General features: G+C 37.7%; 2 protein-coding genes across 4 annotated transcripts in view; one reads left to right on the forward strand and one right to left on the reverse strand.

The window, feature by feature from the left end:
* Nucleotides 1-12,281, forward strand: part of LOC134751783 (poly(A) polymerase type 3) — a 223,334-nt gene that overhangs the window by 74,905 nt on the left and 136,148 nt on the right. The window lies entirely within an intron of this gene.
* LOC134751776 (neutral alpha-glucosidase AB) overlaps nt 1-12,281 on the reverse strand; it is a 39,504-nt gene that overhangs the window by 12,719 nt on the left and 14,504 nt on the right. For 2 of the 3 annotated variants that reach the window (XM_063687260.1, XM_063687257.1), the window contains exons 6-14: nt 11,925-12,036; nt 10,975-11,119; nt 10,560-10,697; nt 9,814-9,922; nt 9,125-9,264; nt 7,808-7,995; nt 7,137-7,279; nt 6,598-6,695; nt 6,025-6,147 (exon numbers count right to left, since the gene is read on the reverse strand). In XM_063687260.1, the coding sequence (XP_063543330.1) occupies nt 6,025-6,147; nt 6,598-6,695; nt 7,137-7,279; nt 7,808-7,995; nt 9,125-9,264; nt 9,814-9,922; nt 10,560-10,697; nt 10,975-11,119; nt 11,925-12,036 (1,196 nt within the window). Of the gene's footprint in view, nt 1-6,024; nt 6,148-6,597; nt 6,696-7,136; nt 7,280-7,807; nt 7,996-9,124; nt 9,265-9,813; nt 9,923-10,155; nt 10,167-10,559; nt 10,698-10,974; nt 11,120-11,924; nt 12,037-12,281 lie in introns of all 3 variants that reach the window. The other variant, XM_063687258.1, reaches the window with a different exon arrangement.

Genomic DNA, 12,281 nt, shown 5'->3' on the forward strand with positions numbered 1-12,281 from the left:
CTGGAGAAATTTGCGTTTTATTCTAAATATACGTTATCTATGAATAGATGGTGTAAAGCAACATTAAAGCTTATTAAATTCTACACAAAAAAGTCCTAGATATCTTTGCGGAAAAAATACATATTGTAATAGAAAATAATTGCTGAATCCAGATTTAGCGCTTACACCCTTTCAGGAGTTTATGAGTAGGGTTATGAGTTTAAATACTGATAATCAATACACCCTGTAGCTCAGGATACTGGGCGGATTTTTTTAAATGACGTATCGGTAGATTCCTCTTGCCTTTCACAACCTGTTTACACTTGTTTTATTAAAGAAAAAATAATACAGCCGACTTGAGAGAATGCTGAAAGTAAAATCATATTTTCTTAATGACGTCACACAAAATTCTAGGTTTTTTTCCCCTCTCCCTCCTTGTCACATTTGGCAAACCCCTCCCCACTGGTGTGACATCACATTTTTTCAACAAAATCGGCAAATCGAATTAAGTATTATTAATATTTTATCAAAATATTTTTGACAAAAGATGTGTTAGCAATTTTAAAACCAAAACTGATTAGTAGACCCCGTTATCTTGTGGCACTGACATGATGGCGTTTACAGATTTTGGAAAATACATACAGGTTGAGAGAAAAAGGTAATTTTTGACAAACTTTTTTTTGGTGCCAATCGATCCCATTCCTATCCAGGATCAAAACTTTCTATGGGACCAAAAAAAAATAAACGGCTAGAAAAGCCACAAGCCGAGGAAAACTTTTCCCATACAATTTGTATGAAAATAACTTTTATTTTTCACATTTTATTTTTTATGCCAATCGATTCCATTCCTAGCCACTATCAATAGTTTCCTAGGGGTAAACTTACGGTAATGTATTAAAAAGCCACAAATTAAATAAAACTTTTTTCATACATTTACTATGGAGAAAACGTGAAATTTTATTCACAGTTTTCTATCTCGCCCATCAGTCCTACAGTAATGTCTTCATACAGTATTATGGTCCTTAAACGTAACAGGACTGATTGGCGAACCCGATTGTGTGAGATCAAAAAATTTCATTGAGATTGAGCATATACTTTTTGCATCATATAAACCTCGATATTGAGATAGTCGATAAAAAAACATTCACGCTCTACTAAAAAGAAATGTCAGTGCGACAAGATAACGGGGTCTACTGATTAGAAAAGAAAATTAAAAGAATAAAAACGATTATCGTTCCAAAAACTTGTTATTTAACTGTACTGCACAAGTTAAAGTGACTCCTCTCCCCCTTGTCACAACATGTCACATTTTCTTCTTTTCCCCTCCCCCTTAAACGTGTGATGTAATTAACGTATGACCCCTAAAAGAATATCCCCTGAAAGGGTATATATTTTCTATAACAAGATGTATTTTTTCCGTAAGCCAAGCAATAAGAAGGTATAGAGGGAAATGCTAGGAATACAATTTTTGACTAAGTAACTTTGTTTGGACTAGTTAGGAGATGAACATATCAAAAGTCCCCATCCGTAACCCTGGTGCCGGGGGGGAGAGGGTGGTTTGGAGGTTATGTTTTTCGGTTTTTCACATATCTTGGAAACCTTGCGTCTTAGCGACATGACTACTTAAACAAAACGAAAGCTGATTAAATTAGCTACAAGTTTAATTCAGTCATTTTTTTTGATATCGTGAATAGTCTTCGCTTCGAGATATTCTCTATTGAAAGTTTATTTGGGGCTCTAAATTTTATCTTGATATCTACATCAATGAAGCTACTAGGCCATGTTTGGTATCGTTTTCGTATTAATCGGGAGTGCCAAATTCATTTATGGTATCACATTCACACCATTCCGAAGTAAAAACATATAAACTTTAAACAAATTCCTTTTTTTTAACTCCTCTTCACAAACCGCTGAATCGGTTTAGTTAAAATTTGTAGAGATGTTTTAAGTCCCGAGACAGGACACAAGAAAGTTTTTATCTTAAAAATCATACTTTGAAGGTGTGAAATTTGGTGTGAGGGAAATTCAACTTCTTCGCCGAAGTTGAATTCCTGAGGTTAATACTGTTTAAGTTTAGGTTTGAAGTCATGATTGGTATCATTTTCAACTAAATCAAACATTTAGACCATCCCAAATATTATTTAAATTGGTTCAGCGGTTATTGATCCCCCACATATACTATTATATTTATATTTTATATTTTTTAGTATGTAATGTTTGACGATCATGATAAAAAGATAAGCATAATTTTGACATTGATGCAAATTTATAGTGTAATTTTTATCCTTAAATAAATAAATCTGAATCTAAATCATACCATCTGCCACCCCACTTTTCACACCCTCAAAAGTTGATTTTGGTTATTAAAACTATCCTATGAAATCCTATTCTATCCTATGTACTGTCCCGGGACTCAAACTATCTCTATACCAAATTTCAACGAAATCGGTTTAGCGGTTTAAGTGTGAAGAGGAGTTAAAAAAATGTATTTTTTTAAATTTAGTTTTTACTTAGGAATGGTGTCAATGTTGATACCATAAATGAACCGGCACCAGGGTTACGGGCGGGGACTTTTGATACGTTTACCTCCTAACTAGTCCAAACATAGTTTTACATGTCAAACACAGTATTTCATATTTTTACAACTATTTATATCTAAGTTACAATACCAAATTTCAGGACTGTTCTAGAGATTTCGAGGTTAGTCATATTCCGATTGTGCTATAATCGAAGTGATAATTATATTTTTTTGGAAGCGTCAATTTTGAGTTTGCTAATTTTTAACCGCCTTAAAAAAAGGAGGTTCTCAGTTTGACCCGCATGTTTGTATGTATGTATGTTTGTTCGCTATTACCTCGCGTTTGGCTGACCGATTTTGATGTGGTTTTCAGAAAAGTGTTTGTTACATTCTGGGGAAAGTTATATGGGGCCCAGGACCAAGGACTATCAGTCCGCCGGACGATATCGGCCTGTCAGTTGTTCGGAACTGTCAAATTTTTGTTCTAACTGACAGGCCTATATCGTCCGGCGGACTGATAGTCAGTGGGCCCCTTTAGTATAGGTACATGGATGGTTCGAAAAAACAATTGGATACCCGGTATGTGGCGCTGCTATCGGTAATATCGGTATATCGTCAAATTTGATTTGCTGAAACCGATTTGGATGAAAGTGTATTTAGATGGACATTCCGAGTAAAATGGCTGTAACATACGGATGCTTTTAGGGTTCCGTAGTCAACTAGGAACCCTTACGCAGCGTACTACTTAGGCGAGCAACACGCGAACGCGAAGCGCACACAAATTAAAAAAAAACTTTCCATTTTTTCCATACATTTACTATGGAGAAAACGTGAAATTTTACTCACAGTTTTCTATATCGCCACTCAGTCCTGTTAATACTGTATGAAGACATTACTGTAGGACTGATAGATACTGTAGGATAGATAAAAAACTGTGAATAAAATTTCACTATTTCTCCATAGTAAATGTTTTAGTATTTGTGGCTTTTTAGTACATTACCGTAAGTTGACCCTAGGACACTATTGATACTGGATAGGATTTAGCTAGGATCCTACATCCGATATCGGATCGAACAATGTGAAAACGCTCATAAGCTCAACATTAGTTTTTATCAAGTCATAGAAAACCTACAGTTATTGCAATATCTTCACTTTTGCAGTTGTAATGTATTGGTGTGAATTGCGATAGATAAGGAATGCGTTCGCGTTCACGGTCTTCACGGAGTCTCTAACGTAAACCTCAAGTGTCAACTCATCGTAATTACGACTATAGGTATGAGTAATTAAATTACGGCGAGACGGAAAAAAATGTCCAAATTAGAAACAGTTAAAATTTTGATATGAAAATTTAGCTAATTTATGTTTTTTTTTAGTTTATTTTTAATGTTTGAATTTGTGGTACTTAGTTGTAGACAAACTAACATTTACCAAAAGTTTTAATCTGTCAACCGGCTGAAACTACTTGGTCTGCTTAGTCATACATAACATAAAATAATAATACTCGTATATGTTCTTACAGGCGTGCCTACTGCCTAGCGGTGCAGTTACAATGTTTATCAAGTATGAAAGAGCGAATTCCTCCTATACAAGTTATTAACTTAATTTTGGATTTTTGTACTTGTGATGTACAGATATATCGGCGCGCCCGAGGTGCTCAAAAATATCTGAACACGCACTCTAACGCCTTGACAATAGAGGCGTGTTCAGATTTTTGTGAGAGTCTCGGCCGCTCCGATATATCTGATGGCGACTATACATACCTATTACTTTTTGGTAATAAATATTTTTGAAATTTTTAAATGTTTTTCATTTCGTTCTTTAGGTACCAGGCGGAAAAGGTATGGTATTGTGTTCCAAAAAATAGCTAAAGCTTGCATTAGGTACTTTCCCGTAAAACATGAATATTTCCGTTCTGCATTGAAATTCAACTTTTTGTCCATGAAACGAATAACGAAATTAAGTAGATCGATAAAAATACCTATTGAATGCGATATCTCTCAGCGCAAGTTTTTGAGCAAGTTCTAAAATAAATAAATAGGTATTGAAAACCTGATTCTTACAAGTCTGGACTTTCTTGGGCTCATTCTACTTAGAATCTCGTCAATTAAAAAAAATGTCCCAAAATGTCCGTTCCATTACGTCACGTTTTAGTCTGTAAGTAAATTATGTTACTTTTACAAGTGGAAACTACAATTTCCATACGAATGTGGCTTTCTATTAGAAAAGGGTTCTTATGCTTCATGTGTAATAAGGACTTTTTAACAGAATTTCAGATGGAAAGGACCTTCAAAATATTTATCAGCACGGTTTTTACTCACTATTATTTTTAGTCGCCTTTTGAAATATGTCTCACGATAGTTTAAGTGCGGAAAGGACCTTATTGCACTTGAAGCATCAGGACCCTTTTGTAAAGCCACATATTTTTGGAACATTTTTTAAATATCAGGGTTGAATATGCTAGTGATTCAGAGCTGGAAGAACCCAAAAAGATAAGTTGTGATGCTCTTAATTTTTTTTTTGAAAAAGCTCTTTTGGCAATTTTACTGACGCATATATGCTCTTTTGCGGCGTGAAAAAACGCATTGTAGAAAGTATACTTATTATTCACTTATACGTAACCTTTGAAATTTTATAATTTGGAATGTATATAGGTAGCTGGAATCAGACCAAGCAAACGCCTAGGTACGTAAACGCACGCTACGAGCTACCTTCCGTGACCATAGACAATCCGCCCATTCTGGTGCTAAATTCAGTTCGTCTGGATGCGCCTTTACCATAAATTAATCTTGCTGAAAAATTCATCTCCTACACCGCGCCATCTAGTTTACACTGTTGTCCCTTGTCAGCTAATGAGAGTAATAAGAAAAGCCATCTTCTGAACTAGCGACCTCTAGTCTATTTTGGCGTAATGGTCACAAGACTGACACTGCGGAATGACAGTAGTTATGGTAGTGTACGTAAATGCAAGAAATTGCAATATTTTGCAGTTTTTACCGGTTTTTGATGAAATGAGACAATGTTCAGTGGAAAAATATGTCGATTTAGACGTAATAATTTTTATTGTTTTTGCGTATATCAACACATCTTTGAAAATCGTTTGGGTTTTGAGAGAAATAGTGATAATCCACAATTTGTGCACAATCACGCCATCTTTTGGTGGCTAGTCGGCAGGACATCCCTAGACATCCACCTTAAGTGATCTATTTTTTAGCTTGCCACATGTATTTTGTGTTACTTTTCAGATTTAACAATTCTGTCCTTTCCGAGCGCCGGAGCGCCAACGTTTCGCTTGACAAATAACTCGGAACTTAAAATTATTGTTTTATATAATTAAGTTGTTTATCGGGAGATTTTTGACTTTGTCGAGAGGACATGCAAATAGTCGGGAGAATCCTGCCAAATCCCGTGTGTGTGTGTGTTTATTTCTAAGCTTAACCCTATGTGCACACCGGATACGTGCAGACAGACGGCAAACCACTTGCGTGACCTATGTGCACGGCTCCAACAATTTAGACTAAAAGAATTACCTCTGAGTGCCGGCAAATGCAGAACGCGTGAGGATGAAGGGCCGGTATTTGCCGTCGGCGCGGTCCAACATGCCCTGGTGAGTGCCTCTGATGTGGCCTAGACCGTATTCATTGTGGACGTGTCTGAAAAAAAAAGTTTTTTGTTAAAAAAATCCATTTTCATGTTCATTCAGGTAGTTGAATTTTTTTAATGGTATCAGTCGATCAGGTTTGTTTTGAGGATCAAATGTCTGTATGGGACCCATTGTCTTAAAGCAATACAAAAGTCACAAATGATGGTCAAAGTCTGGCATCGCCACTTATGCCCCTTAGTTTATTTTTTATTTTTAGGTTATTATATTATAAGAGTTTGGAGCGAAAAACTAATTCCGTAACAGTTTTTCAAAGCTCCTCCTAACTTTTATGATAATTAAACGAAGGGGCATAGCCCTAGTTAATACAAATCTAATTGTATAAAAATATTTTTCATAATATCAATATCCAGAGAGGAAAATGGGGACTACGTCTGTATGAAGAACCGGTCGTCCCCTTTCCTCTTAAGGTGTTTCAACTACTTTCTAATTGTAACAATACCTGTGTTCCCAAAAGGAGGCGAGTCCATCGTGTCCGTCCTGGGGAGGCTTGTAATGGCGACAGTCCTTGGGCATGGTGATTTCAGGACCGTTGAATACCTGTTAAACATTTTAATTATATTATTTTCATATTAACTTAAATAAATAATCGGACACACAACCCTTAATTGGCAGAACTGATAGCGCTCGGAGTAGTACTTGCTGCCCGAGCGAAGAGAGACCTTAACTCAACGTAGTAAGGTTCATATTACTCACACTGGGCTCGTTCATGTCGTTCCAGATGTGGACATCTTTTCTGGTTCCGGGAAAGTTCTTGAACTGGTAGCGCTCGGAGTAGTACTTGCTGACCGATCTAAGAGAGACCTTAACCCAACGTAGCTAGGTTCATATTACTCACGCTGGGCTCGTTCATGTAGTTCCAGATGTGGACGTCTTTGCTTTATCCAGGCCAGTTCTTGAACTGGTAGCGCTCGGAGTAGTACTTGCTGCCCGAGCAAAGAGAGACCTTAACTCAACGTAGTAAGGTTCATTATTACTCACACTGGGCTCGTTCATGTCGTTCCAGATGTGGACATCTTTGCTGGTTCCGGGAAAGTTCTTGAACTGGTAGCGCTCGGAGTAGTACTTGGTCACGCGAGGGTCGAAAAAGTCCAGATAGGAGGAGGAGCCGGGCCAGCACCAGCCTGGAGAAAATTTTCAAGAGTTAAAAGACTTAAAACCTGAACTAGGTTTTTACTAAGTTCCCCACGAAGCCATATTGAATCTCACAGACGAATACGAATCTCTTTCTTAAGCATTTTTTTTAACCAATTGTTCTCCTCTACAGGTCGCAATTCTCAACCGATTCTCGTGAAATTTTGTGAGCATGTTCAAAAATTTTTGTTTATTCAGATTTTGTAGGTTTTTCACAATGCCCGAGCTATGGGGGCTGGCGAGATCGACAGGTATACTAACCTTCATAATCTTTCCCATCTTTGCCCTTCGCATAATACCTTCTTAATAGCATATTCGTGTAGGAAGTACCTAGGTTCCCGTTTAATGTGTGGATCCGTAGTAAATCCTCCTGTACAGGTCACATTTCTCAACCGATTCTCACGAAATCTTGGGAGCAGGTTCGTTAATTGAATGGATTCTGTGGATTCAGATTATGGAAAATTTCCAAAATGGCGGAGCCGTGTGTTATCGTGAGTCAGAACCACAAGTATACTAACCTTCATAATCTTTCCCGTCTTTGTCCTTCACATAGTACCCGTTTTCTGTGGCGTCTTCATGTAGGAAGTATCCGGCTTCCCGCTTGATGTGCGGGTCGATGATGGCGATCAACTTCCGGCCCTTGGCGGTTAGGTTGGCGACCATGTCGGCGGGATGAGGGAACTTTTCGGCATCCCAGGTGAAGTACCTAGGGGTAATAGTAGATTGTTAACCAAGGGATGAAAGGCACTCATTTCTGCCGAGGTATTTTGGCGCACTCACTGCTTTCGAGCGCCAATAGTCCGAGGCAGAAATGATGCCTTTCACCCGAGTTAAACACTCTACTTTTCATTTCGAATACGAGGAAAGTAAAATGTGTGTTTTTTAATAAACATGACTAAGTATCATTTTTATAGTATTTCTTGAGGGTACTTTCAATTGACAATTCAGGCAAAAGTATCGGTATTTATGGAAATATCAGAATGGAAATTGTATAACAAATCCATTTAAACTCAAATTTCAATTGCTTATCGTAAAAAAAAAACATACTTCGAACGTAAAATGCTCTAGTGCAGACACGTATCATTTTCTGCACATCTTTTAGAACAACAATGACCCTCTTCCAGAGCATGAGAAATGAAAAATATAAATATTATTGGACAATTTTTCATTGATCGACCTAGTCCTACAGTAAGCTCAATAAGGCTTGTGTTGTGGGTACTGTATTAGACGAAGAAGATGATGTATTACATTATGTGTGTATATAATTACATCTTTCTGTCTCGAATTTAATCGAATTTTAACTATCGTGAGACATATTAACTTAACTAACTTAGCGGTTTCACTCACGTGTTTTTAGTCACTCGCGCGACATGTTTCCGTCTGTGTATTCAATGTCCAGCCAGATGTGTCAACCGGAATGTCGTGCACGTCAAAGTTGTTTTAATTCAACATTATATGACGTATTACAGTATGTTAGTATATACTTACATCTTTCTGTCTGTTTACTCGATGTCGAGCCAAATGTGTCAACCGGAATGTCGTGCACTTCAAAGTTGTTTTAATTCAACATTATATGACGTATTACAGTATGTTAGTATATACTTACATCTTTCTGTCTGTTTACTAGATGTCGAGCCAGATGTGTCAACTGGAATGTCGTGAACGTCAAAGTTGTTTTAATAGAACATTACATGACGTTACAATGTGTTTGTATATACTTACATCTTTCTGTCTATGTACTCGATGTCAAGCCAGATGTGTCAACCGGAATGTCGTGAACGTCAAAGTTGTTTTAATTTAACATTATATGACGTATTATGTTAGTATTTACTTACATTTTTCTGTCTGTGTATTCGATGTCGAGCCAGATGGCGTCAACGGGCATGTCGTGCACGTCAAAGTTGTCGTCCACTTGTCGCACGTCATTCTCGTCCACGTAGTTCCAGCGGCTTTGGTGGTACGCGATGGAAAATTTCTGTTGGAATATATGAACTTAATTGTAGAGGTTGGAATTTTTTTTTTTTTTTTTTTATACCACGTCGGTGGCAATCAAGCATACGGCCCGCCTGATGGTAAGCAGTTACCGTAGCCTATGAACGCCTGCAACACCAGAGATATTACACGCGCGTTGCCGACCCTTTAAAAAATGGAATGTTAGCGACTAAACGTAACAGTAGCATTTTTTATAGAAAAAATAAATTGATATCGATAGTTGCGAAACAAAATCGTTATAGATTTAACCAAGAAGGTTAATTATTTTCTTGGAAGTATTTTATTATAATTCTAATATTTTTTTGCAAAAATTCCTCTCTGGCATTTTACAGTAAGAAATATGTTGTTTATACCAAACTTTGACATTATACAAATATCACCCAGTATTAAAATACCAGGTACTTGTTGCAAGTATACAAGTATAATTTTTGTGTCCGCAAAATGCAAGATTTTTTACAATGTACGGTGATATGATTATTCAGTACATTTGTATTGTCCTATCTCTATATTAAATATTATACTTAGTACTTACAGGTGGTAAAGGCATTACACCCGTGAGCCGCGTGTACTGTCTGAACACGTCCTTAGGTCGGTTGCCGAGCATCACGAACATGTCCACGATACCAGATTCGCTCATGAATCTGCGAATAAATAAGTTCATTCAATTTATTTTACGGTTCACTCACGTATTTTTAGTAAATTGCGTTTACACAATTTTTACTTTAGAATAGGTAGGTAGTATATATTAAAGGTAGTCATAGCATCCACCATCGACATAAAATTTCTATTAAAATATTATGTTAATAATCATAATAATAATGTGTGCAAAGTTAGATTAGGCGGAATATATTAGTAGTTTAAAAACATGGTCTACCTAGCGTCGACCTGCTTCTTCTGCAAGTCGGTGACCAGATTGACTAGCGAAGAGACGACAGTGCCCTTAGCGTGGTTGACCACGTCCACCCACGTTTTAAGAGTTGTTTACTTGTTTATGTAAGAGTAGTCAATTAAAAACAGTATACCTGGCATCAACCTGTTTCTACCTTATGTAATAGTAGTTTAGAAACAGTGTTTACCTAGCGTCAACCTGCTACTTCTGACCGCCGGTGACCAGGTTGACCAGCGAAGAGACGACAGTGCCCTCCGCGTGGTTGACCACGTCCACCCACGTTTCAAGAGTTGTTTACTTGTTTATGTAAGAGTAGTCAATTAAAAACAGTATACCTGGCATTAACCTGTTTCTACCTTATGTAATAGTAGTTTAGAAACAGTGTTTACCTAGCGTCAACCTGCTTCTTCTGACCGCCGGTGACCAGGTTGACCAGCGAAGAGACGACAGTGCCCTCCGCGTAGTTGACCACGTCCACCCACGTTTCGGCGGAGTTGTGCCAGAAAACACCAGTGGTGCGCTTGGAGCTGCCAACAAAATGTCATGTTAGGACCGTTCAAAGTTTTTTATTGTATATAACAATCAGGTTACATTGCAGGTTAAATACGCAATTACACATTTACTTACACTGAGACTTAAAAGTGCTTTATCAAATAAGCGACACATTCGGTCTACGAGTTCCCTTAGGGCGTTTCTATTAAATCCAGGGTTCTACAAGAAGGGAAAAGGGGGAAGGGAGGGTTTTTAATAATCACGTGACACCCCTAGAGTTTCAAGCTTCTATAGATATATGATATGACTTACCCATGGGCATACATGACGGGAATGGCGCCATACAAAGCCATGCGGCTGTCGAGTTCATACTCGAACACGTCCAAATTATAAAGACGGTACGGCTCGCCGCCGCTAGTTGTGCGGAGAGCGAAATTGTCCGTGTGCTCGGGGATACCTGGTGACAATAAATTTAGCCTTATATTGATCGAGATATAGACCGTGATTACCTTTTGTATTGAAATAAAACTATGAAAACGGATTATATCGCGTATATTGAATTTATAATACATCCCGACGTTTCGAACACTTTACAGCGTTCGTGGTCAATATACGCGATATAAATCCGCTTTCATAGTTTTATTTCATGAGTAACTATCGCGGTAACCAAAGACAATTTTACCTTTTGTATTGTTTATGGTCCATATAAGTCTAGTGAAACTAACCGTGAATCATTCAAAACTGTTATAAGCATTATAAAAAATATTGGGTTATTATTATTACGGCCCTAAAAAAAATCAAAAGAACGGTAGAAACTATGTAACTCGGCGTGTTTCTGAACTGTGTACAGGTGAGGTAAACAATTGATTATACTCGGCAGCAAAGTTTGTTTGCCTATTGTGCTTTTTAGAGTTCCGTACCCAAAGGGTAAAAACGGGACCCTATTATTAAGACTCCACTGTCCATCTGTCTGTCACCAAGCTGTATCTCATGAACCGTGTTAGCTAACCAGTTGAAATTTTCACAGATATGATGTATTTCTGTTGCCGCTATAACAACAAATACTAAAAAAGTACGGAACACTCGGTGCGCGAGTCCGGTTCGCACTTGGCCGGTTTTTTTAAATTGTAAACCTCTCAAAATTCCATTTTTCGAGACTCAAAGCGTAGCAAGTTTTGTAGTGAAATTTTCGCTAGCTCGAATCTCAATGGGTAATCGTAAACAACAATTATGGTTTGTATAACAACTATAGTTCTTCTTACCATAGACATGGTCGGCCTCGGGGAAAGTGACATCGAGTGACACTGCCTCGTTGCCTCGCGGTTTGCTGTCGTGATGCGACTTGAAGTTTTCGCCTCGTGAGCTGTCGTCTTCCTGTTGAATATTTTACAAAATTAACATATGTAGCTTTCCATCAGAGAAGGGTCCTTATGCACACGAAGCATGGCCCTTTAGGCATGAAACGCCACAAATATAATTAGGATCGGAAAGGCACAAATGTACCAGAACTCCCAGTTTAGACATAAATTAAAAAATAACACAGATAACTCGGAAGGCGGCCAAGCTAAAATGGGACTGGGCTGGTCACTGCCGAATGTCGAATGAGTTGTGGGGCAAAA

This window comes from Cydia strobilella, chromosome 23 (assembly GCF_947568885.1).
Source record: "Cydia strobilella chromosome 23, ilCydStro3.1, whole genome shotgun sequence".
NCBI classification, from domain to species: Eukaryota; Metazoa; Arthropoda; class Insecta; order Lepidoptera; family Tortricidae; genus Cydia; species Cydia strobilella.